We start from the raw sequence: 21069 nt of genomic DNA, 5'->3' as shown, positions 1-21069 counted from the left end.
GGGTGGGAGGCAACTTTTTCCAGATGTTAGTCTGCAGAAACCAAAAACTTGCAATTTAGGAATAATATTATTCAGTCTTATCCTAGGCTCCTGTGCCAGAGTGGTACTCTATCCATTACTCCTAATTAGAGAGGTTGAAAGGTTATTTGAGCAAGAAAGACAAAACTTGGGACTCCTGGTGCATCTCGGCCTCCCCTATGGAATACATTTTGTGTCATGGACATAAAAACTCCAAGTCTTCCTGAGAACAATTCAGCCTCCCTTAGTTATATGACCAAGGACTTCTGCCAGCAGCCTCCTTAGGGAATTTGACTAAAACAAGTGTGAAATTGCTGTAGCCTTAAATTAGGGTCTGTGATGCAGGGTTTTTTTTCATTGCTGTGAAGCTTGTGGTTACCTAATCCTGAAGTTCACAACCAGGTATGGGCACACAAGGACTGCAGCACATCCCTCTGCTTCTCCAGTCCCAGAGAGACTGTAGGAATTGTCCCTCTAAGCAGCCCAGGCCAAGGCAAGACAGTCCAGGGGACCAATTCCCAGAAAGATGGGAACTTCAGCCAGCTTTCTCCATGTATTATAGGACCATAGGGGAAAAGCCAGGAGCAGCTTTCTTTTCTCTACAGTCACAACTCCTTGGGTTAATCTGGTACGCTAGGCTAAAAGCATATCCCAGCTTTTGCATTTCTGCAGACTTCAAAGACAGACTTTCCCGGTACTGAGGCACCAGCTCTGTATCATGAGGTGGTGAGCCAAGTACACAGCAAGTACTTGTTGAGTCTGACACTCCTTAGCCCTTAGCACCACTGTGTCTTCTAGAACAAATGACCAACTGTACAGGTTTTTCAGCCTCTTCCTAGAGGGAAACACAAGTGCATTAGAAGAGTTTGTTCAAATGGCGTCTTATTTTTGATAAGAGTGTTTTCACGGGAAGGTCACACAGGAGGAGAGTGTGAGAGGTGTGGTTCAGTATTCCTTTGCCACAAGGTTCCTGCATAATTCTTAAGTGCACGCTGGGTACTCACACTTCTCTTCATAGTTTGGTGGTGGTTGGCAAGTTTGAGCAGAAGCAACGTTACCAAGATACCAATTTGCAGATTTACTCCAAAGGCTTTGAGGTCTGGTACAAGCACAGTGTGCACGGCATTAGCAAGAATGATCAAATCCATGTAGCACAGCTGTCAGGGTAGGGATTAGTTTGTTTAGTTTTCCCCTGAAACTCGGACGTTTCAGTCTCAGAACTAAAAAACTCAACAAGAGTGGAACTACACTGCAGGTGCAGACAGTCTTTATTACCAGTGTCAAGTACTGCTTCCAGCCACTGCCTGGATCAAGTGTCCAGCTCAGGCCCCTGTCCTTTCCCAGGCACCCCTTTCTCCCATTAGACATCCTCCACACCCCTCGTCATCGTCTGCAGCCCAGCTGACAGCAGAGGGGAAGGACATCTTCCAGCTAGACTGAACCTTGCACTGTGCACCAGAAAAGAAAAGCCCAAGCAACCTGGCAGTTTTGAGAAAACTCCTGATGAATTGCTGCCTCTGCCCCTGGCAGAAATGGACACACAGCTGAAAAATAAAGACTTTAATGTAAAGACTCTTTGGAAACAACCACCAAAAAAGGAGTGGGGTAAGGGAAAGGAAGAGGCTGAGCCGCATTCTACCATGGTACAGTACTACTTCATTGAAAGCCCACAAAGAGGTCTCACAACCGTGAGGGCCAGGAGCATTAGTCTTTGTACAGAGGGCAAGAGTGACCTGGCACACAGCAAGTCATTAACAGAAAGAGAAGGAGTAACTGGTTTAACACCCCATTTGATACTTACTCCCCACTGAGTAACTGAGGAGCCGTCACAGCTTCAGTCCCTGTCCCTAGAACACCTCTAAGCATTCATCAGTTCTCACGTGCAAAGCTCTTGGATCCGCTCAGTACAAGGGGAGGATGGGTTACCCATACAGACAGTGACACATTACACGTCGGAATGGCAACTGGTGTTATTCCAGTGGGATCTCTGGGCCACAGCGTCAGTCCAGCCGGAAGAGAGGAATCTGGCCATGTGAAGAAGTCTCCTGCACTACTGTGGATGCTGCTGCTCGTTCTGGTCTTGGCCTCTGGGTTGGTGGTCTGGACGATCCTCAGGCAGAGGGTTATAGTTGGGATCCTCTTCAGGCGTGTCAAATACCATCTTCCTGGCAAGGGACATGCCCATCCCACCAAGCAGGCAGGTTAGGAAAGTGGGCTGAGGATGACAAACCCCCCAGCCGTCCTAGGAACACCCTGGCCCTCCAGGGGCTTTGGCTGTGAGCCACAGCCTGTTGTGCCACCACCAACTGTTCTTTTGCTCAGCTCAATACACAGTGACGACAGTACCTCTCCTTCCTTGATCTCTAGGTCAGATTTGATCCTCAGTGCACAAAGCAGAACATATTCTGCTTCCTTAAACTACAAAAATACATCAGAAAAAAATCCTACCTCTGTCTAATATTTCCACAAGCAGTAAGAAGAGTTCTACTAGCAAAGCTGAGGGTATCAGCAACTGCGGTATGGGCCCTGCGTACACATGTATATAATGTGCAAATAACGCAGCAGAGGCATGAACTGTGGAGCTGAGGTGCTGTCAGCATGCAGTTGTGTCCTGTGGTCACCCCACGTGGTCACAGACCACAGTTTGCTATGGAAGTGACTCAAGTTGGGAAGCAACACAGCAAAGCCCAGAAAGAATCAGCTTTACTTACAGAAAGCTGGGGGTTAACAGCAACTTCTTTCCTCCAGGCTGGTTGGGGAAAACATCTTCCAAGAAATAATAGATGTGACCCACTGCAATCCCTGGGGAGAGAGGCCACCAAGGTCAGGCACAGCTGTGACTCCTGTGCCAGCTGAACCAGAGCTGCTGGGAGCTTAAGCAGGGTAAAGCTCTGGGAATCCCTCAGCTGTGTACCCAGGCCCAGCTCCCATCAGAGCCATGGGTGCTGCCGTTTGCTGTGATCAGCACACAAGCAGGCAGGAAGCCTGTCAGCCTGAAGGCAGCACCAGACACAGCACGAGTGTCAGGCAGAGCTCACCCAACTTCTGCCTCTGGGGAAGACACGCCAGAAAGTAGATCACAAGCAAGAGCCACCCAGCAACCCTAGTGAGCTCACTTTAGGAAACCCACTATCTCCAGCAAGATGAAACCCAGAGAAGGTGCCAGTGCCCCAGTAGCCCCTATGAGAACAGAACACTGGCTGCAATGTGCCCTTGTTCCCAGCACACACCAGCTTTGACTTACCCAGCAAGTCAATGATGATGGAGTTGCCCAGGAGCAGAGAGAATCCCATCAGGACCCAGGGCAAGAAGGGGGCCTGGAAGTTAAGAAGCCCAAAAAAGTTCATGCGGATATAAGGGTTCCTGCGACTCCACACATACACCAGCATGATGGTGAAAGCCTGGCCCAGGAAAAACAGGCTGGCAAAGAGTCCAAATAGCTGGGAACTATGGAGTCAAGGAAAAACCCTGTGCACCACCTCCAGGAAGCACAGGGTGCCTTGCGACCAGGAAACCCAAACTAGAGGCAGCTGATCACTGCCCGTGCCACCAAACCTTTCCTGGGCTGCCTGAGATGTACTGACTACCACCCTCCCTGCACATATGTCCCTCCCTGCCACTCTGGAACAAGACACTCTGGAATGGCTCACTCCTTAAATTGATGTCTACAACCACTGGAGACCAGGGAGCTCATGTAGTCACCTTTACAAAGTGAACGTCAAAATAGCCTTCAAAGAAGGGTCTTGACAGACTTACAGCACTTGAGACAGTGGCACATATTAACAACTAGCTTGCATCTGGTGTCTGCTTTCTACAGAAAAATTTCAGCAGTGAGATGGCTCTTGCAATTCGCAGTCCTCTTCTCCAGAACACAAGGAGACAGACAGAGGCAAAAAAATTCCCCTGCCCTTGTTGTAGTTGGACTCCAGGTTCACCTTTGGCCAAGCACGTGGGGGCTGCAGGCACCTGGAGACTGACTGGCCAAATGCCCAAGGGTGGCTGAGAGCCATGAGGGGCAAGTACCTGCTCCACACCACACAACACAACCGGGATGTAGACAGGTAGCAGCAAGCCCTATGCTATCAACAGCATCTCAGAAGACACCAAAGAGCCTCAACCAACTCCAAAGGATACTGTCATGAGAAACCCTCCAAAGAGGAACATGAAGACAAAGTCAGCCGTCCTTCCACGGAAGGAGCCTTCCTCGAGCATGCGGCAGTACCTGTACCTGGGAGCAGGAGAGAAGGGAGGGGTTGCAGTATAGGAAATTAACAGCTGGCCATCCTGTGTCCCCACAGAATGTGACTTTCCAGGGAATAAGCCACTGCAAGCTATTTCATCCCAGGAAGCTGTCAGCCAGGTGTCCAAGCCCCCAAGCTTCACCTCATACCACTGACCCCAGGGAAAGAAAGAAGCACGTGCTGTGCTCCAGCCAGAGCTCGCCCCAGGAATGGGCACTGCTCTCCAGCATGAGCCACAGCAGCACTGCCAGCTCCCTCAGCCTTTTGGCAAGGACTGCCCCACAGCAAGCAGAGATGGAGGGGCAGGAGGGGGGCACAGTTGTCAGGGGAATGGCTTCAATTCAGACCAAAAGAGCCAAGGGAAGAACCCACAGCCCCAAACTGCTGCCAAGGCAAGTCGGCCTGGGGAGGAAGATGGATGGAGGGGGAATTGCATCTAAACCAAAATGGGAGCAGAGAGTTTCACTGAGACCAAAGGATACAGAAATATCATGTTGAAAAAGAAACTGAATCCCAGGGGCCCAAAAAAGAGGAAGTTGGTGATCAGCCTCCATATCTGAAAAAGAGAGAGGAGAGAGAAAAGGAGGTGGACAGAGACGTGTCTCCCCATCACACACAGAGCAGCCCATCATGGTGTCCGGGGGGGGTGCCCAGTCATGCACCTGTCCACTCACAACTACCCCAGGACCCCAAACAGCTCCACCCCTTCCCCTTTTGGACCTCCCTTCACTACCTACATTAGAGTGTCTCCCCTACTCAGGTGTGGGAAAGATTTCTCTGCTTTTCTGGAAAGGATGAACAACTACAATTCAGCACCCAGAGCCAAAGTAAATCACTGTTCATGCCCCTCTACAATAAAGCCTTCCCCACCCAGCCTGACAGCATCTCAGTGTCACAGAGAAGGGGGAGATGGGTTTTGAGTAAAGGAAAAAAGGAAATGTCAAGATGGTGTGTGGCAGGGAAAGGCTGGAAGGAGTTGTCTCCATCCAGATGCCTGTGACAAGAAAGGACACTGTGTTGGTGACCCAGCCCACTGATCAGGGAAGGCTGGAGCAGTGGAAAAGGAGCCCCTTGGGATGACACAGCACTCCCTATCCACCCTGGGGAGCGGGACACGCAGGGCCCGGCCTGTCACACCTACCCCTCGCCGGGAAGGGGTACGAGGGCCCCAAATCCCGGGTAGGGCCTCACCTGGAACTTCCTGAAGATGAGATCGGGATTGAAGTACAGCTGGAAGGGGGTGATGAACTCCAGCTGCTGTGGGAGACAGGCAGAGCAGCTGCCATCACCCGCCGCCCTCAGCCAGCCCCCAGCTTCCCCCCCAACCCCTCCGCGCCCAGCCCCCCGGCGGGGTCCCCGCTCACCACGGCGGCGGTGGTGAGCACGCAGGCGGTGGTGTAGGCGCGGGTCACGGCGGGCATGCCCAGGTACTCCTGCGCGAAGCCCTGGTACGCCATGGCCGCGCCGCTCCAGCGCGGGGACGCGGCGCCTTTAACGCCCCCCCCCCGGCCCCCTCCCGGCCCCGCCCCACGCGGGGCGCGCCCGGCCAATCCCCGCGCGACAGGCGGCTCGCGCCGGCCAATGGGAGCGCGCCTCATGGCCCCGGCCCGCGCGAGCCGCCAACCGCGAGCGGACCCGCCGCGGACGGGACGGGATGGGACGGGAGGAGGGACCCGGGTGAGGGACAGATCCTCCCTGAGGGACCGACCCCGGGTAAGGGACCGGCCCCGCCTGAGGGACCGGCCCCGCCTGAGAGACGGGCTCGTGTGCCGCCCCCGTGGGTAGGACGCGTCCCCGTGCACCGCTCCCCACGCCGATGGCAGCGGCCGCCAAGTGACAGCGGGAGCGAGAAAGTTGGGTCGGGGGCGTCCTGAAGACGGGCCGTCACCGGCAGAGAAGGAGAAGCAGCGGGTCCTGGATGGGCTCGTGGGTCTGCGCGGTCGGGCTGAGTGCCCGGTACAGGCACTTCCCTGGCGGTGCCTCCGCCCGGTTCCTGCCCCGGCTCAGCTCCGGCCGCCGCGGCGGCCCCACGAGAGCCCAGGGCCGCCAGCGGGTTGTTCCCGCACACCCGGGTATTTGGAGGGAGAGGGACCCTCTGCGGGAACTGGGCCGGGAGAAGGGGTGGCGGTGCCGGCTGCTTCGCTCCGGGAGGGTCCTGTCACCACTAAGCCACACAGGGATTTGGGTTGTCAGTAATTCCTGCCAAAACGTCTCTTGCTTCCTGGAGGGAGCAGTGAGGTGCTTCCCCGAGACCGCCCCGGCCTGTCAAGGTCACACATGGTGGCACAAAGTCGCTGAGAGCACAGGGGACGCGTGGTCCCAGGAGGTGCTCGGGATGTTCAGGGGAGCGGCAGCAGCACTTGGATTCAGCCCTCAGGAGAGAGCGGAGCATCTCTGCCGCCCCTGTGACTGTGTCCAACACACGACAGCAACCTGACATCCTCCACTCGTGCAGATTGTGCTTTCCAGAGCTGCCTGCACTGCACAGGAGTCGGGTGTAATGTTACAGCCACCCTGGTTCCAGACAAGGAGTGGGCCTCGTGTTGGGTTTGTGCAGGAGAGGGTTAAGCTGTCATCGGAGCCTTAATGAGCCCTGCGATTTCCCTTTAAACCCTCAGTTTAAATGGGAAATGAAATTACTGGCCAGGGAGGGAGTCTGTGTCTTCCACCACCTCCACCCTGACTGCCCTTTAATGAAGAACAAAACCCAGCTGGAAGATGACAGGATATGGGGTTAAAGCAACATACTGGGGGAGAGAGGGAAGAAGACAGAGTCCTGTGGGTGCCTGTGTGACCAGGGACTGGGTTCCTGAACGCCCCAGCACTGCAGTGCTGAGAGCCACCTCTGTGTGGCTGTGCTGGGGGAAAGGAGAAACTCCTTCAGGTCAGAGCTGAGTTAATAGGGACCCTGGGAATGGAGTTGAGCATGGAGGAACATGGAACTTGAACTGCAGCAGTGTCAATAAGCTTGGCTGTGTTGTTACAGGCTTTTAGTGGGAGCTGGGATGGATGTGGCAGCTCTGAACAGGCGAGGAGAGCTGAACTTTCAGGGAAACCCATTGGGGCAGGAGCTCTGCACAGGGCTGCCCATATTCACGTGGCTGTTTCAGCCCAAATGCCCTGCTGCTGCAGCTCAGCCCTCCAGCATGCCATCAGCTCCCAGCCCCAGCAGAGTGGGCAATGGAGTTGAAGAACTGAGAGTCAATAAATGAATAATGCATTAAATACATGAATAAATATCCTGCTCCTTTGGGTGGGTAATTAGAGGTTTCCTATCTGTGCTCACTGAGTGGGGATGCCAGACAGAAGCTGACTTCAAGTACTGGAATTCCCACCCCTTGACTGAATCAAGGCTGGAGATGAATACTGGGAGCTTCTCTGCTGGAAGGTTTTCACCCTTGAGCTCAGTCTCACTAGCTCACACAGACATAAGAATCCAGATGAACAATCCCACTTTACTCGCTGTGGAGGGCTATGTGCAAATCAGACATTGCATAAAATCTAAAAAAAAGGCATCAGTTTCTCAATTTTCTTCTTTTCCCTTTTTTGCCAGCCAAAACTGGAGAACTCTGCTTGTCCAGACTCCTACTTAAGGCCTCTTTTCTAAGGTTCGTGGGGGAAGGGGGAGAAGTGATGAAATGCACCGGGAAGCTCACCAGCTCCCACTGGAAGAGGCCAAACAAATCCCAGTGTCACCCTGGTTCCCAGGCTGCTTTCTGCCCATGATCTCACTCCCTTCGGAGCTCAGCCAAGCTGCCTTCATGCACTACAGTACACCCAGGGCAGCTTTAGTCTTTATTACAATCTCTGTCACGTTTTATGGGGTTTTTGAATTATGTCCTTTCAAAAGTTCTCATCAGTCCAACCACATGTTTGAGTTTGCATTACACACCTTTGTAGTGATGCCTTCCATAGAATCATGCAATCTGATTAAAAACCCCCAAAAGCAAAGCCAAACTCTTTGTCTCAGCTGCAAGAAGGTACTGCCAGAACAGAAATGCTGCCCAGGAGTTTCTTTGCTGGATTTCATCCAGCCTTGTCCTGTCGTGCTCCCCCTGACCAGGAACCCAAAGCAGATGTAGCACAGGTCTGAGCAGCAGTGACATACCACTGCTACCTGTTATCTGCTGGGTTCTCCTTCCTTTTGGGAGCAGTTCAAGTCATGTCAATGTGCAGCATCAGTTTCAAAACCCAAGACACCAGAAACTCAGAGTTTCTGCAAAAACATGTCTGATACGCAGACTTCAGTCCATTTTGGATGGGCTTTGAAAAAGGTTTCTGTCTGCGGTTCTTGGCGTGTCTCAGGGAACTAATTAGAATGATTCCTGACTGTAGTCTTTGCACAAGACATTCACAGGAAGAACTGAAACGTGATGATACTGGAGGCAGCTCTTTTCCAGGCAGTTTTTACCCATCCTGCATCTGCAAGGCTTAGTGATAGTAACCTGTCGTACTGTAAACATTTACAATCCACAAACCAACTCACAAGAAAACATTCCTGTGAAAGAAAAATGAGTATGTTGCACACTCACCACTGTGGTTTCATTTGGACTTCAGTTTAAAAATATATATTTTTTCTGAAGGGGAACAGTTTTGCATGTACGCAGTGACAGACTGGTGTTGGACCCTCCTGTTACCTCTGGGTTTGTTTTCCCAATTTCTGGGGTGACTTTTAGATACATGCAAGCAGTTGCTGGAGTTGCAGGTAAATTGGACCCTGCAACAGAAACTCAACAGCTTCCTGTCTTGGTTTATACAAACCAAAGCAGAGAGTTAGAAAACAAAGGAAAAAGCTATTATCTCTCCCCAAGGGTTAAACAGCACATAAACCTCAAAAAGGCACATGAGCAAAGATAAATGGGCTGTTGCAGTGTTCATCTCTTTTGTTTGTAGTAAATTATTGCGTGTAATTCATGTTTCCTGTCCATAAATACCAGAGGAACTTGGAGACATGGAATCCATTCTAATTCAGTAAAGACAAAAACAACTGCTTTTGAGCCCATCTGGAACTTGTTTTTATCATAATTGTTTTGGGCTCAGTAACGAGTTCAAGATCTAACTGCCGTCACTAATTGTTTCAAGAATAAACAGATGCTTTGTTTAAAGGTGGCAGCTCCCATTTTGCCCAGCACAGCACTCTCTGGGGTCGCAGGATGAAAGGAGCTGCGCGCCGTGTCAGCACAGGCCCTAACGAGCACTGGCGCCCTTGTCGGGGTCTCACCGCGCTGGCAGCTGGAAAACCAGCCCCCAGCCATGCACGTGGAGTGTCCAGCCAGTGACGTGTGCCCTCTGCTCTTTAACACCACTAGCATTTTGTTTGTAACTTCATCTGATGGCATTTTGCAGTGTGTCATGCTGTGACAAGTCATACCTGCTTTGATGACGCATAGGCAGCTCCTCCAGCGGGGCTGGAGGATACTCAACAGAGAGTGTTCGTTCTCCAGCCATACAACCCCAAGCCCCTTGCCTGGAGTAATGCTCCACCCCCTTGCTTAGAGCCCTGCTTCTTTTGTTCCCCTGAAAACAAAGATACCCCACACAAACCCACTCTGAGAGACTCCCCCCACCAGGACATGAGACCAGGGCAGTTCTGTTCAAGGCCTCGCTCACGGTGCTCCCCAGGACATGCCAAGCCTGAGACCCCCGACAGCCTTGGTATAGAAGAGGTCATTGCATGACCAATGCACTGGCACTAGGAACAGAGGCAGAGAGAGCAGCACTGAGCTCCCCTACAAGTGAGCCACACCAGCCAGGGGGACCTCACTGGAAGGTTATTTCAGCTCTCAGACTCGTCCTTCAGTGGCACAGACAGCAGGTGCCAAGAGCTCCAGGTCCACCATGGAGTAGTCATAAGGGTTTCTGCTCCAGTTTAGGAAACAAGGCTCCATGAACCTGCTGTGCACAGATAAGCTGTGTAATCATAACTGCCTGAGGCACTTGAAATGTTTACTTTTCCATGTTTAATGGCCATATATAAATTCTTTCTCCTTCATTGAAGGATTTCTTGTCCCAAATCAGCTAACTCTAAAGTGTTGTGGCTGAAGTCAGGAGAAAGTGAATCATGCAGAATTGGATGGATTTTTAAATTTGTTTGTTTGTTAGAAAGAAACTAAAGATAGCACTTTATACCTCAGCACTCCAAGGACATGTGGTTTGCACAGGGTTTGCTGTAAATCACAGTTTATGTTATTTTTATTTCCTATGGGTTTTAGTTCAAAAATACAACTTTGCATCTGGCATATCATGAAAAAGATCTCACTTAAATCTCCTTGAGCAGAGCCTGATCACGTATCCAAACAAAGCACCTCTTCCAAAACAGCTTCTGATCATGAGTTGAAGACATCAAACATAAAAATGTCTGTCTTTTGCACAGTTATTTTTTTCCAGTGTTTAATCATTCTTGTTAAATTCTTCTGCCTTGTGATCTGTCCCCTACACCATAGGTCACCTCCCACAGCTGTCAGCAGGGAATATCCTTCAAGGGCCTTTATTTTGTAACATCCATTTCATAAGCACTGTGGCCAAATCAACAAAAGAACTGAAAAACAATCCCTTGTTTCTTATAAAAAGAGATCTAATGTTCAGCTTACAATAGCAGCACATCAACTGAGCATGCTGTCAGCTGCTGAAGAGGAGTCAGAAATGCTATTTGTAGTTTGGTTTTCAGCAGGGGCAGGACTGTGTGTCCCAGTCCAGCTGCCTCTCAGCAAACCAGAGGACAGCTCTAATCAAAAGCTCCATCTGAAGTGAGTGAGAAATAAGAAAGCAGGATGAGTCTGACACACTGACACTGCTGCACACATTTTGCTCTCCTCAACGGGAACATTCAGCAACGTTTGCTGCCATTTGGCAGAGTCTAAACGCTCTTCTCTTGCACATGGAAACAGAGGTTTTGTTCAGCCAGGCAGAGTGTTCTCTCTGGCCTTCAGGTCACCCAGTTTCACCTAAGCTCCTGCATCGGTGTCTGCTACAAAGAAGGGAGGAAAGGAAATAGTTCAGCCACAGCATGACCTACAGCTCACAGTGCACTGAAACAAGGGTATTTCAATTATTTTCAGTATTTTGGGCTTCCTTTGTTTTCCCAGGGAAGCTCTACTGCTTATGAGGAGGGTAAAAATGCAGACTGCTGATCCAGCATATAGAACATACAGCCATTCATCTGATATCCAAAAATCCTAGCTGGCAAGGAAAAGCAGCTAGTTCCCTTGGCTGTGTCAGCCCTCATGTCCTCAGAGGACTCAGATCCCATGTATCCCCTCTGGTCTGGAAAGCATCCCAGTGACTCTGTGTGGTAGCAGAAGCTCTGTCAGCATTGGGCCCCTACCCTGAGAAACCTCTGTGATGAAGCCCATTTCCTGAAGTTCTTATACAGTGTCTTGAACTGACATAAACTGTGGGTTTTTTAGAAAGAACACTAGTGAACTGCTGGAACTGAGAATAATGGAGTCACAGCAGGATACTCATTTCCTACAAAGAAAATCAATTTTAACAACCAAGTTCCATAAATATTGCTATCACCCTAAACCTAGCAAAGCCACTGCATGTTACTTGGGAAAGCCGCTTGTTTGCGGATCATATTATTTGTCTTCTTTATTCTGAGCGAGTCCTGCAAGAGTCAGGGCAAGCAAATAGAGGTATTTTGTATCTCACAGTGATGGTCCTTGCAGGAAAAGTGAGAAGGGTTTATAGAAATATCCAGGCTAGAGTTCGGGAGATAGCCAACAACCAGCCAGGGAACAGCTCCAAATCTCTTCTGCAGTTTACAGTGTAGTGTTTGTAGGGAGAATTCACCCTGTAGATTCAAGCCTCACAGATGGAAATGGGGCCCCTTTTCTCCTCTTGCACTGTAATTGCAGTTGGCAGAGATGATTCTGGGGTAAAAACACTCTAAAACTGGGAACCTTTCAGTGTGTGACAGATCAAAGAGCATGTGTTGATGGTCTTTCCTAATGGCAGGATTACCACTTATTCCTCCTGTCAGATAATTACAGGCAGAGCCTGCCATCACATTCTCTAAATAACTACTCTCCCATGCTCATGGCATCATATTTCACCTTGATTATGACAGGTTTGAGTTAATTGAAAAAGTATTCAAGGGAAGAGGGTGGTAGTTCCCTCAGTACTGCTGGAAACCTGCTGGGTTTATGTGAAGTTATGAACTCCAGAGCCAGGAGTTTGAGTAACTACAGTGCAGTGGATATCCCCTGGTACAGACCCCGGGACTGGGCACTGCTCATCCACATCAGCTGCAACTCTGAAATTTTGAGAACGAGGACTGAAGGTTGGGAATGATGTTTTTTAAGGTGCTGCACAAAGCCAGCTGGGAAACAACCAATGTGAACGTTTCTCAACACCAAAGCACAAGTCATATATAGATGTTGTGTAGGAGGAAAAAAAGTCTATCCCTCCACTCCTCATCAGGGCAGCTGTTACTTCCAGCTAGCCAGCTGCACACACAGATCTAGACACAACATCAGAGTAGACAACTCTGATTTAAGAAACTAGAAGCTTTTCTTTTTGAAGAGGTTACTGTTTTTGATCATGCTGCCTAAACTATAGGTTGACTTGTAAAGTTCAGTAAAAGTTACCTCTGTTTCCCAGTGAACAAGTTACTGTTTGGGAAGCTGTTGGAAGTGTTCATCTAACCCCTGCCACAGTGTTGGAATATTGGATTCAGAGCCTAATACAGCAAATTTTGTGCTTCTCCTGCCACTCAGTGGCTGCAGCTGATGCAGCACTGCATCTCTACTCACACAATCGTGAGAAAACACTTCTGTGATGTGGAGCAGATTAATATTTCTGTTCAGGTTCAGTAAAACCTGAGTAGGGACAAAGAGGCATTTTTAAAGAAATTTCACTTATTTTGAATACTTTGAAGTCTGTCAGGGCCCTCACAAATTGCAATCTGCAGGACAAAAGGATGTTAAAATACCATGATTATTCCTAAAGACCAGGCATTCTGTGAAGCAGTAGCTTTGATGTTACTGCTGGCAGTGCAATATGCCTCCATCTGCACCGGGCCCATCTCTAGGATTCATAAGGTTGCACCATTTCTCACTGCCAGGGACAGCCTTTCTATTTTATAGAGAGCAGCAAGGCTGTCCTTGCTGTTACTGCTGCCTTGCTGTCTTCTGTGCATGACAAGATCTAGTGCTGTAAGAGTGGCTGTCTGCTCTATGCCAGGCTCTGGGGAGGGGACAGGACCACAGCCTTCTGTGGGTCACTCACAGCCTTGTCAGCAACATCTGGATTGACTGCACAGCACCAACACACAGACAGGACTACAGGGAGAGGCCCTGGATAATAAGGATTTGAAAGGTTTGAGTTTTGATTATTCCTGTCATGGGCAGGACCAAGGTTTGTCTTTCAGATCTTAGATTGTGTTCTAGGGCAAATACAGTCAGAAAAAGAAAAACCTGTAGTTCACTTCTGATTCGCTCACACTTAATCAAACAAGTGATACTGGGCAACCGTGCCAGACTCTCTGAGAGGGAATCTGTGCAGACCACTCTGGCCTTCAAAAGGATTTAGACTGCTCTGGATCTTGGAGAATCACTTTCCCAAATTGTCTTTCAACAGTTCTTACTTTTCCCCAGAATGTTCTTTGAACAAAATTAATTGAACTGTTTTGCTAATGAACATGCAGCCCTGTTTTGAGAATGTAAATCAGCTGGCAAAACACCTGCCAAGTCAAGTGTCTTATCCTAACGTAATGGGTGACTAAATACACATTCCTATGCTGGAGATTTAAATAATCCTTTAGAGCACTGCTGAGAGTACCAGAGGCTTTGGCAGACAGAGGGAAACCTACGAAAGAGGATGAACAAGCTGCAGAGACTGGTAAAACATCTATTTTACTATTATTGCTGACAGATTTTTTTTTTTAATTTGAATTTTTAGGAAGCTGTGTAAATACAATCAGGTTGTCGTAGAATGATTTTTCCAACTCATCACAGTCCCTGGGAAAAAGCTGACAGACTAATGGCTCTCCTGGCAGCTGCACACCATCGCTGTGGCTGGGAAAATAGTGCAGAAGCTGGGGGTTATGGAAGGCTTGGGAAGGTCATTCTATAAATACAGCTCAGCTCTGAGCACAGAACTGTTTGGTGGCTCCTGGAGGAAGAAACAAACCATTTTCCTTCAGCTCATGGCCACAAAAGAGGTCTGTGGCACAGGAGCTGTAGGGGATGGACTCTATAATGAAAGCAGGGAAACAAGCAGGAGGAGTGGTAGAGTCTTAGGCACTGGGAGCTAAAAAAAAGAAGTGTGCTATTGTAGGGAGAGGAAATCTCTCTCACCTGGAGAACTAGAATAACTAGGAAGAGCAGAGATATCAGGAGCACAATCCTTAGCTCAAGTCTCAGTAACAAGACAGGGAAGTGGTGCAGCCACAAAAAGTGCAAAGTGAAACGTAGCCGCTTCTAATGGGGACAGGAGAGAGCTCAGCCTCTTCTTGCTGCAGGGTTGGAACAGTCTGGCTTTATTTCTGTCCTGGGAGAACGTCCTGTCTCAGGATGGTATGGAAGTTATTTAAAAGAGAAGACTTCAAGGAAAGGAATAATCTAAGATTATTTGAATTTGTGGTTTTAGAACTATTGCAAGACTATATCAAACTTTCCTTTTCTTTGGTAAAGGTCTCTACAAAAAGGAAGAAAAAAAAAAAAAAAGAGCAGGTAGAGCAGAAAGAGTTCCCCAGCTTTGGGTTATCCAAGTTCTCAGGGTCAATGGGGTCATATTCATGTAGCAAAACACAATCTGGCCTGAGGTGCCCTGCAGTGACTGGCTAACAGCCAAGCCTGAGCATGGGCTCTTCATGTTACACTAGAGCTTTCCCAGTGGGAGGGGTTTTGAAGTAGGGGGCTGGCAAAGGCCATCCTGGCCCTGGGCCACCCAGAACTAGAGGTGTCAGGCTAAAGGCCAGGGGCCCCCAGCATGCTCAGAGTGGTCTTGAGATCTGGGACAGTGCTCCCAGTCCAAGAATACCCTCAGGGCACAACTTGCCTGTCACAGGATTTCACCTACAGATGGGGAAAGCAAAGGCACAGGCACAAGGTAGTGGAAAAAAGATGCATGTTTTTATCATCACCCTGCCAGTGAGCTGCCAGCTGCCAGCTGGGCCAGGACAGCTTGTTCTGCACCCTCCCAAAAGTCAAGAGACCTCACTTTTACACCAGAACCTGATTCCATGATGCTGTATGAAGCAACCCTATCCGCCTTTCTGTGCTTTCCAAGGCACAGCGGAGGTGTTAGTTGGCAATATAAGCCATGGACAATACTGATGAAGAAATGTCCTCAAGGAGACCAGAACATGGCACAGGACCCACTACCTGCATCACATTTCACCTGTATCATAATAGTGAATATGCAATTGTAGACTGCTAAACACAGGAACATGTGGAAATAACTGTGCAATCAGGAAGTTCAGCTGAGAGACATGATCTGCTTTGAACAAACTGTGCAGAATCATAGGAAAGGCATTCTATTTTAATCTAAAATATGTGTTACTATCAAGAAAAGGTAGAAGAAATAGCATGCCACCATATCACAAATGCCCTGGATATACAGGGACATGAGAAAAATCTCCCAGCTCAAAGTGTGAATTTTGTGGGATCATTTTATTCTCTGCAAAGAAGCCACCCATTTTCTGTCCCTCTTCTTCAGCTTCAGAACAAGATCCTGATCCTGACAATATGTGCTGCTGGGATTGGAGGCACTTTCCAATACGGTTACAACATCTCCATCATCAATGCTCCAGCTTCAGTAAGTGCTGCTAGTCCCAAGGGACACCTGTCCGAGGGCCTCCTCCCAACCCTTCCTTAGTGGCTCTGATGGACTATGGACAGTGATGTGCCACTGCTGGTGCTGAGGGGCAGAAGGGAAAGATGTGTTGTTTGCCCTGGATAATTCACATCTGGGGTGCAGGACTTTGTTGTCAAAAGCCAACCTTGAGCAGGATGTAGTGTCACAAGAATTTATTAAGAATCTTTGTTTCAACTCCTTTAGCAAAGGTAATTCTAAAAATTTCTAACCTACACCCTTTGAAACTGATTTTTGCCCCTATATTCAATGTTGGACCCATGAAATTAGTTTTTAAGTCATCCAAGGTAGCAACATGCAGATAGGAACCAAGTGCAACTTTTCAACAGCAAGAATTTTAACTCTAAACGCTCTGTTAAAAACTCATCTAGGAACTGGAGGAGATGGGAGGCATAAACACAGAATAAATAGATGTATTAATAAGGGAGACTTTGTATTTCTCAGTGTCCTCCACCTGTGTGTCGTGGTTATGCTGCCCTGTCCCTCTCCCTCAGTACATCCAGACATTCATGAACACGACGTGGCTGGAGCGCACGGGCGTTCCCCTGGAGAGCAACGTGATCCTGCTGCTCTGGTCCTTCACCGTCTCTGCATATCCCCTGGGAGGCCTCACTGGGGCGGTGGTTGCTGGTCCCATGGCCATTATGCTGGGAAGGTAAGAGGGTGCTGGAGTTTAATTTGAGCTTTGCAGCTTCCATTGGTCTGAGAGGAATTAGGAGCCCTACAGAACAATACTCGCTGTAGTTAAAAATAAAGAAAATGTGTTTCCTATCACAGACCAGTCTGCATGAAACAGTCCAAGTTAGCATGGAGAAACTACCTGATACAAGTATTTCATATCTCAAAACCCAGTGGGGAACATTCTCCCCCTACACTACCTTCTCATCATATTCCAGGCCAGCTGAGGTGCTACAAGGATTTTGGATCACCTCCATATCACAGTAGCCACCTATATAACCACCATCATTTTGGTGCCAGTTTTCTGCCATCCTTTTAAATAGGAAATCATAATGGGTCAGACCAGGTATTTTTCTTCAAAATAAACTGTGGGGATTGACAGGAATGACACTGGAAAAACAGAGGGTGGTTGTGCATCCCAGGTCCTCCTGTCTCACAGGTCACCTTTTTGCCTGATATATTTTAGGAAGTATTCCTTAAATTCCCACAGTTGGAGGGTTTTTTTCTCTGCTTTGGAGTCTCTAAGAAGTACCTGTCTTACCTCACCTGTCTTTCATACACAACTCTATCTCCAGTTCTCTTCAGAAAAAAAACCAGAACACTTTACTGTTGCAAACATAAACTAACAGGTAGTCAGATTTTTCTTCCTTCTCTGTTGACTTCAAAATTTTCCTCTATGTGCTATGACTTTGCTTTGTTTCTCTGGTATGATGAAGCAGGCACCCCTTGTAAAGGACTGTCTCCCATGGCTGAATTGTTTCATGGTTATGAATACCTGGAAAGGATAGAGCTTTTTTATCCAATTAAAATTTTAGAGACTTCACCCTGTATTGTTTTGGAATAAAATCATATCCCGTCATAAATAAGATTAAAAAAGACTGACTGGCAAGGCAGCGAGCTGGGACTAGAGAGAATTACTGGCTGTTATGGGTCAACAGAGCTCTGGGTTTTTTTCCCCTGGTTTTCAACAGAAATTTCTTCTGGGACACATGAAAACTTTCTAACAAAGCTTCACAGCAATGATACTATGAAAAATGCATGTTTCAACAAATTAGCATTTTCAGGCCACAGTGCTCGTGGCTTACTGAAGGAATACTCCTCTCCATTCAAATGGAAAGTGCTTGTGAGAGCCCTGAATTTGGGCACCCTCGTGGTGCCCTCAGTGTGCCCAAAGGCAGCGCTGCAGGGACACCTTGTGGCACCCAGACCCCTCGTGTAGGGCTTTGGGTAATCAGGATGTTCTGTGGTGGGGCTGAGCCCACCTTGAGCTTCCAGGCGTGGCAGGTGGGATCTGCAACGGGAAATGTTTTATCCGATAACTCAACCTGACAGACAAGTGCTCACCACTGTCTTTTCTCCCGGAAGGAAGATGTCCCTGCTGCTGAACAACGTCTTTGTGATCATAGCTGCAGCCTTGTCAGGATTCAGCCGAATGGCAAAATCCTTTGAAATGATTATGCTCAGCAGATTCTTTACTGGCATGAATGCAGGTATGGCAACACGAGGAACACAGCGGGACAAAGGGTATGATAACAGGTAGCAATTAGAAACAGAAGATATTTAAATAGAGGTGATGAAAGATATGAAACCAATTAATCTTCTAGGCTGACCAGACACGTCAGTGAATTAAGAAATGAAGTAAGTGGATCGAGGGTTGGACTTGATGATCTCAGAGATCCTTTCCAACCCAGCTGATTCTGTGATTCTATTCTATGACTCTAAGAAGTTGTATATACAGATTTTATATTTTGCTTCTGAGGCCTTTTTTTTAAAAAACACACACAGGCAGAGGTTTTGTGTAATACATGTATCTGTGAGGCAGAATCTGAGCTTAAATTTGATCCCTATCTGCTTGTAAGAATGTTAGTCCCTCACCAGAACAAGGGATAACATTAAAGCTCTTGTAGAACTTCATCCAAGGAAATAATGATTAATATAAGTGACTTAAAATATGATGCTCCCCTCAAAATGGGGAAGTAGAGGGAACACCTTGGATTTGGTGGTGAAAATACCACAGGATGAAGACCTTGACAGGTTTCAGTTTCATTATCCACTAGCAGTGATGAGTCCGGAAATGGGTGTTTAGCAGCCTATGCAAAGAATAGCATGAAATTGAAGGTTTGGAGAAATAATGAGCACTGGTAGATGGGTCATTACATAGCCCACAGCAGAAAAGTGCAGCTGGCAGCCTCCAGAGGTGGCTGACTGCATTTATCCTTGTCTCCTCCACCCACGAGCTGAGATCACTGTTTGTCTGCCTTGCCCAGGGGTGAGCATGAACATTCAGCCCATGTATCTGGCAGAAAGTGCCCCAAAGAAGCTCAGAGGAGCTGTGGCCTTGACCTCTGCATCATTTACAGCTCTGGGGTTGGTGCTGGGACAGGTGGTTGGACTCAGGTAATGTATAGCAAAAAGCCCAATTATTAAATCTCTTGTTTGTTTTGTTTTGTTTTGTTTTGTTTTTCTCTTTACTACCCCTTTCTTTCCATTAACTTTCAGTGCCCTCATGCAGCAGAGGCTGCTGGGCTTTTGTCAGGTTGTTAAATGTACTGTGTAAATTTAGGTTTTTTGGTTTATTTTTTTCTCCAGGGAGCTCCTAGGCAGGGAGGAGAGCTGGCCATTCCTTTTAGCAAGCAACGTGGTACCTGCCCTGATCCAGCTCACAGCTCTGCCTTGGTTCCCTGAAAGTCCCAGATACCTCTTGATTGACCGTGGAGACAAAGAATCCTGCATCTCTGGTGAGTTCAGGATGGCTTGGCTCCCCACTGAGCATTTGAAATCTACTGACTGGGCACATTACATATCCTAAACATACATAATTATGTAAATTGTAAAGATCATTTCCTCCTTCCAAAATAAAGAATACCCTACAATCTTAAATATATTTGATCATTGAAAGACATCTTTCTACAAAAGACTTTTCTGCTGTGATAGGAGGGTCAAAAGGTGAGACTTGTTCACAGTGGCACATATGTTTTGTAACTATGAAGAGAAATAAATGTTGGTTGAAGAGCTCGGGGTCAAATCTGAAGCCAATTCATATTAAAGGATTTGCTTAGATTTGTGGCATACAAATCCTCATATGAGGAGTGGCTGGAATTACTTTCTGGGAAATATGTGCTGTGTACCAAGAACATCTTAATTGCCTGCGATTCCCAGGGAAGTCACTTGAGACCTGAGTCAGAAGCACAGCTGCTGAAATGGCACTGGTGGGTTATCAAACAATGGGGGGGATTTGCACTCCCTTTCCCCCAAATCCTTCATGTGGCTGCACCACAACTGGCCATCTCTGTGAAGGTGACAGCATGATCACAAGCTCTGCAGAATGACAAACCAAAGGTAAAGCTCGGGGGTAAGAGGTTCCCTTGTCCTTGCAGCACTGCAGAAGCTCAGAGGCACCAGTGACCTGAGTGCGGAGCTGGAAGAGATGCTGGCTGAACAGGCTGCTGTTAAAGGTCAGAGAGCAAAGAACCCGTGGGAGCTCTTCCAAAATCCATCTCTGAGGTGGCAGCTGGTGAGCATCGTTGTGCTGAGCAGCGCCATGCAGCTCTGCGGGAACGACTCGGTAAGAGCTGGCACAGGAGCCACAGCAGCGCTGTGCCCCGGGATGTGGGGGAGAGCTCTTGGGTTTAACATCCTGTCTGCTGCAAAAGAACAAACAGTGGTCTTCCTGCCTGTGGAGACCTTCAAACCTCAGGTGTTTGGTTCCCAAAGCACACCTGTGCATTATGGAAAGATTCAGAAAGGTGCTGTCAAAACGGCACTCTCTGCGTGGTCCTTTGGGAAGAACAGTGGGATGCATTTTCAGATGTCTTCTCTTCCAGCTTTCTCCTCTCTTCTCTCCACAGATGTATTTTTATGCAGCTTATGTGTTCCAAGAGGCTGGAATTCCTCGAGACAAAATCCCATATGTTGTAATCGGCACAGGAAGCTGTGAACTGATCACGTCTGTCACCTGTGTGAGACTCTTACTGCACTCTGCTGACATGCAGCCTCTGCTCACAGTGTGGAGGCTGTTAACAGCTAATTTTGGATTTATATTGCTTTTCATGCCAAGGAAACCCTTTAAGCACAGCAGCCAGGCCATTTGTCAGCACCCACAGCCAGACAGGTTAACGCAGAATTATTTGGTCAGACATTGCATCGTCATCACTGTCCGAAATCTCTAAAAAATGTAACTCCCATGCTTTGTGTCCATATGGAGTGGCAGAGTTTAGGGCTGCAGCTGGGACATTCTCTTCTCTGCTGAACATCCTTCTTGCCTGACTCTTGCCACCAGACCTTTCCTTTGAATTTTCCTTTTTTTTTTTTTTTT

At 48.2% G+C, this 21069-nt stretch overlaps 2 protein-coding genes across 9 annotated transcripts in view; one reads left to right on the top strand and one right to left on the bottom strand.

The window, feature by feature from the left end:
• Positions 1-1263: 1263 nt before the first annotated feature.
• LOC114061494 (derlin-2-like) lies at positions 1264-5756 on the bottom strand. 3 transcript variants are annotated; one of them, XM_027892018.1, is made up of 7 exons: positions 5624-5756; positions 5451-5516; positions 4742-4815; positions 4153-4246; positions 3263-3458; positions 2730-2820; positions 1264-2183 (listed from the first exon to the last, which is right to left on the bottom strand). In XM_027892018.1, the coding sequence occupies exons 1-7, from the start codon at positions 5714-5716 to the stop codon at positions 2069-2071; spliced, it is 729 nt and encodes a 242-aa protein (XP_027747819.1). In that variant the 5' UTR covers positions 5717-5756; the 3' UTR covers positions 1264-2068. The 3 variants fall into 3 exon arrangements, with proteins under 3 accessions (XP_027747819.1, XP_027747820.1, XP_027747822.1); XM_027892019.1 differs by having other exon boundaries at positions 5451-5513; XM_027892021.1 differs by lacking the exon at positions 5451-5516.
• An 8048-nt stretch (positions 5757-13804) lies between these two features.
• LOC114061552 (solute carrier family 2, facilitated glucose transporter member 11-like) overlaps positions 13805-21069 on the top strand; it is a 10528-nt gene continuing 3263 nt past the window's right edge. The window contains exons 1-8 of one of the 6 annotated variants that reach the window (XM_027892134.1): positions 13805-14099; positions 15921-16019; positions 16571-16731; positions 18120-18244; positions 19022-19151; positions 19344-19492; positions 20132-20319; positions 20603-20752. In XM_027892134.1, the coding sequence (XP_027747935.1) occupies positions 14079-14099; positions 15921-16019; positions 16571-16731; positions 18120-18244; positions 19022-19151; positions 19344-19492; positions 20132-20319; positions 20603-20752 (1023 nt within the window). In that variant the 5' untranslated portion in view covers positions 13805-14078. Of the gene's footprint in view, positions 14100-15920; positions 16020-16520; positions 16732-18119; positions 18245-19021; positions 19152-19343; positions 19493-20131; positions 20320-20602; positions 20822-21069 lie in introns of those variants that run through there. The other 5 variants (XM_027892135.1, XM_027892132.1, XM_027892131.1 and 2 more) reach the window with 5 other exon arrangements.

Source organism: Empidonax traillii, unplaced genomic scaffold, assembly GCF_003031625.1.
Source record: "Empidonax traillii isolate 1590-97213 ecotype Southwest subspecies unplaced genomic scaffold, ASM303162v1 scaffold338:size1951571, whole genome shotgun sequence".
Classification (NCBI taxonomy): Eukaryota; Metazoa; Chordata; class Aves; order Passeriformes; family Tyrannidae; genus Empidonax; species Empidonax traillii.
This window is presented reverse-complemented; position numbering and strand designations above follow the sequence as displayed.

Bases quoted from the DNA above. Each gene is read 5' to 3' on its own strand.
- LOC114061494 (XM_027892018.1), bottom strand. From the start codon at position 5,716: ATGGCGTACCAGGGCTTCGCGCAGGAGTACCTGGGCATGCCCGCCGTG. The intron at 5,517-5,623 runs GTGAGCGGGGAC...TGTCTCCCACAG, and splicing joins TGCTCACCACCGCCGCCGTG to CAGCTGGAGTTCATCACCCC. The intron at 4,247-4,741 runs GTATCCTTTGGT...TCCTGCTCCCAG, and splicing joins TTTTTCAACATGATATTTCT to GTACAGGTACTGCCGCATGC.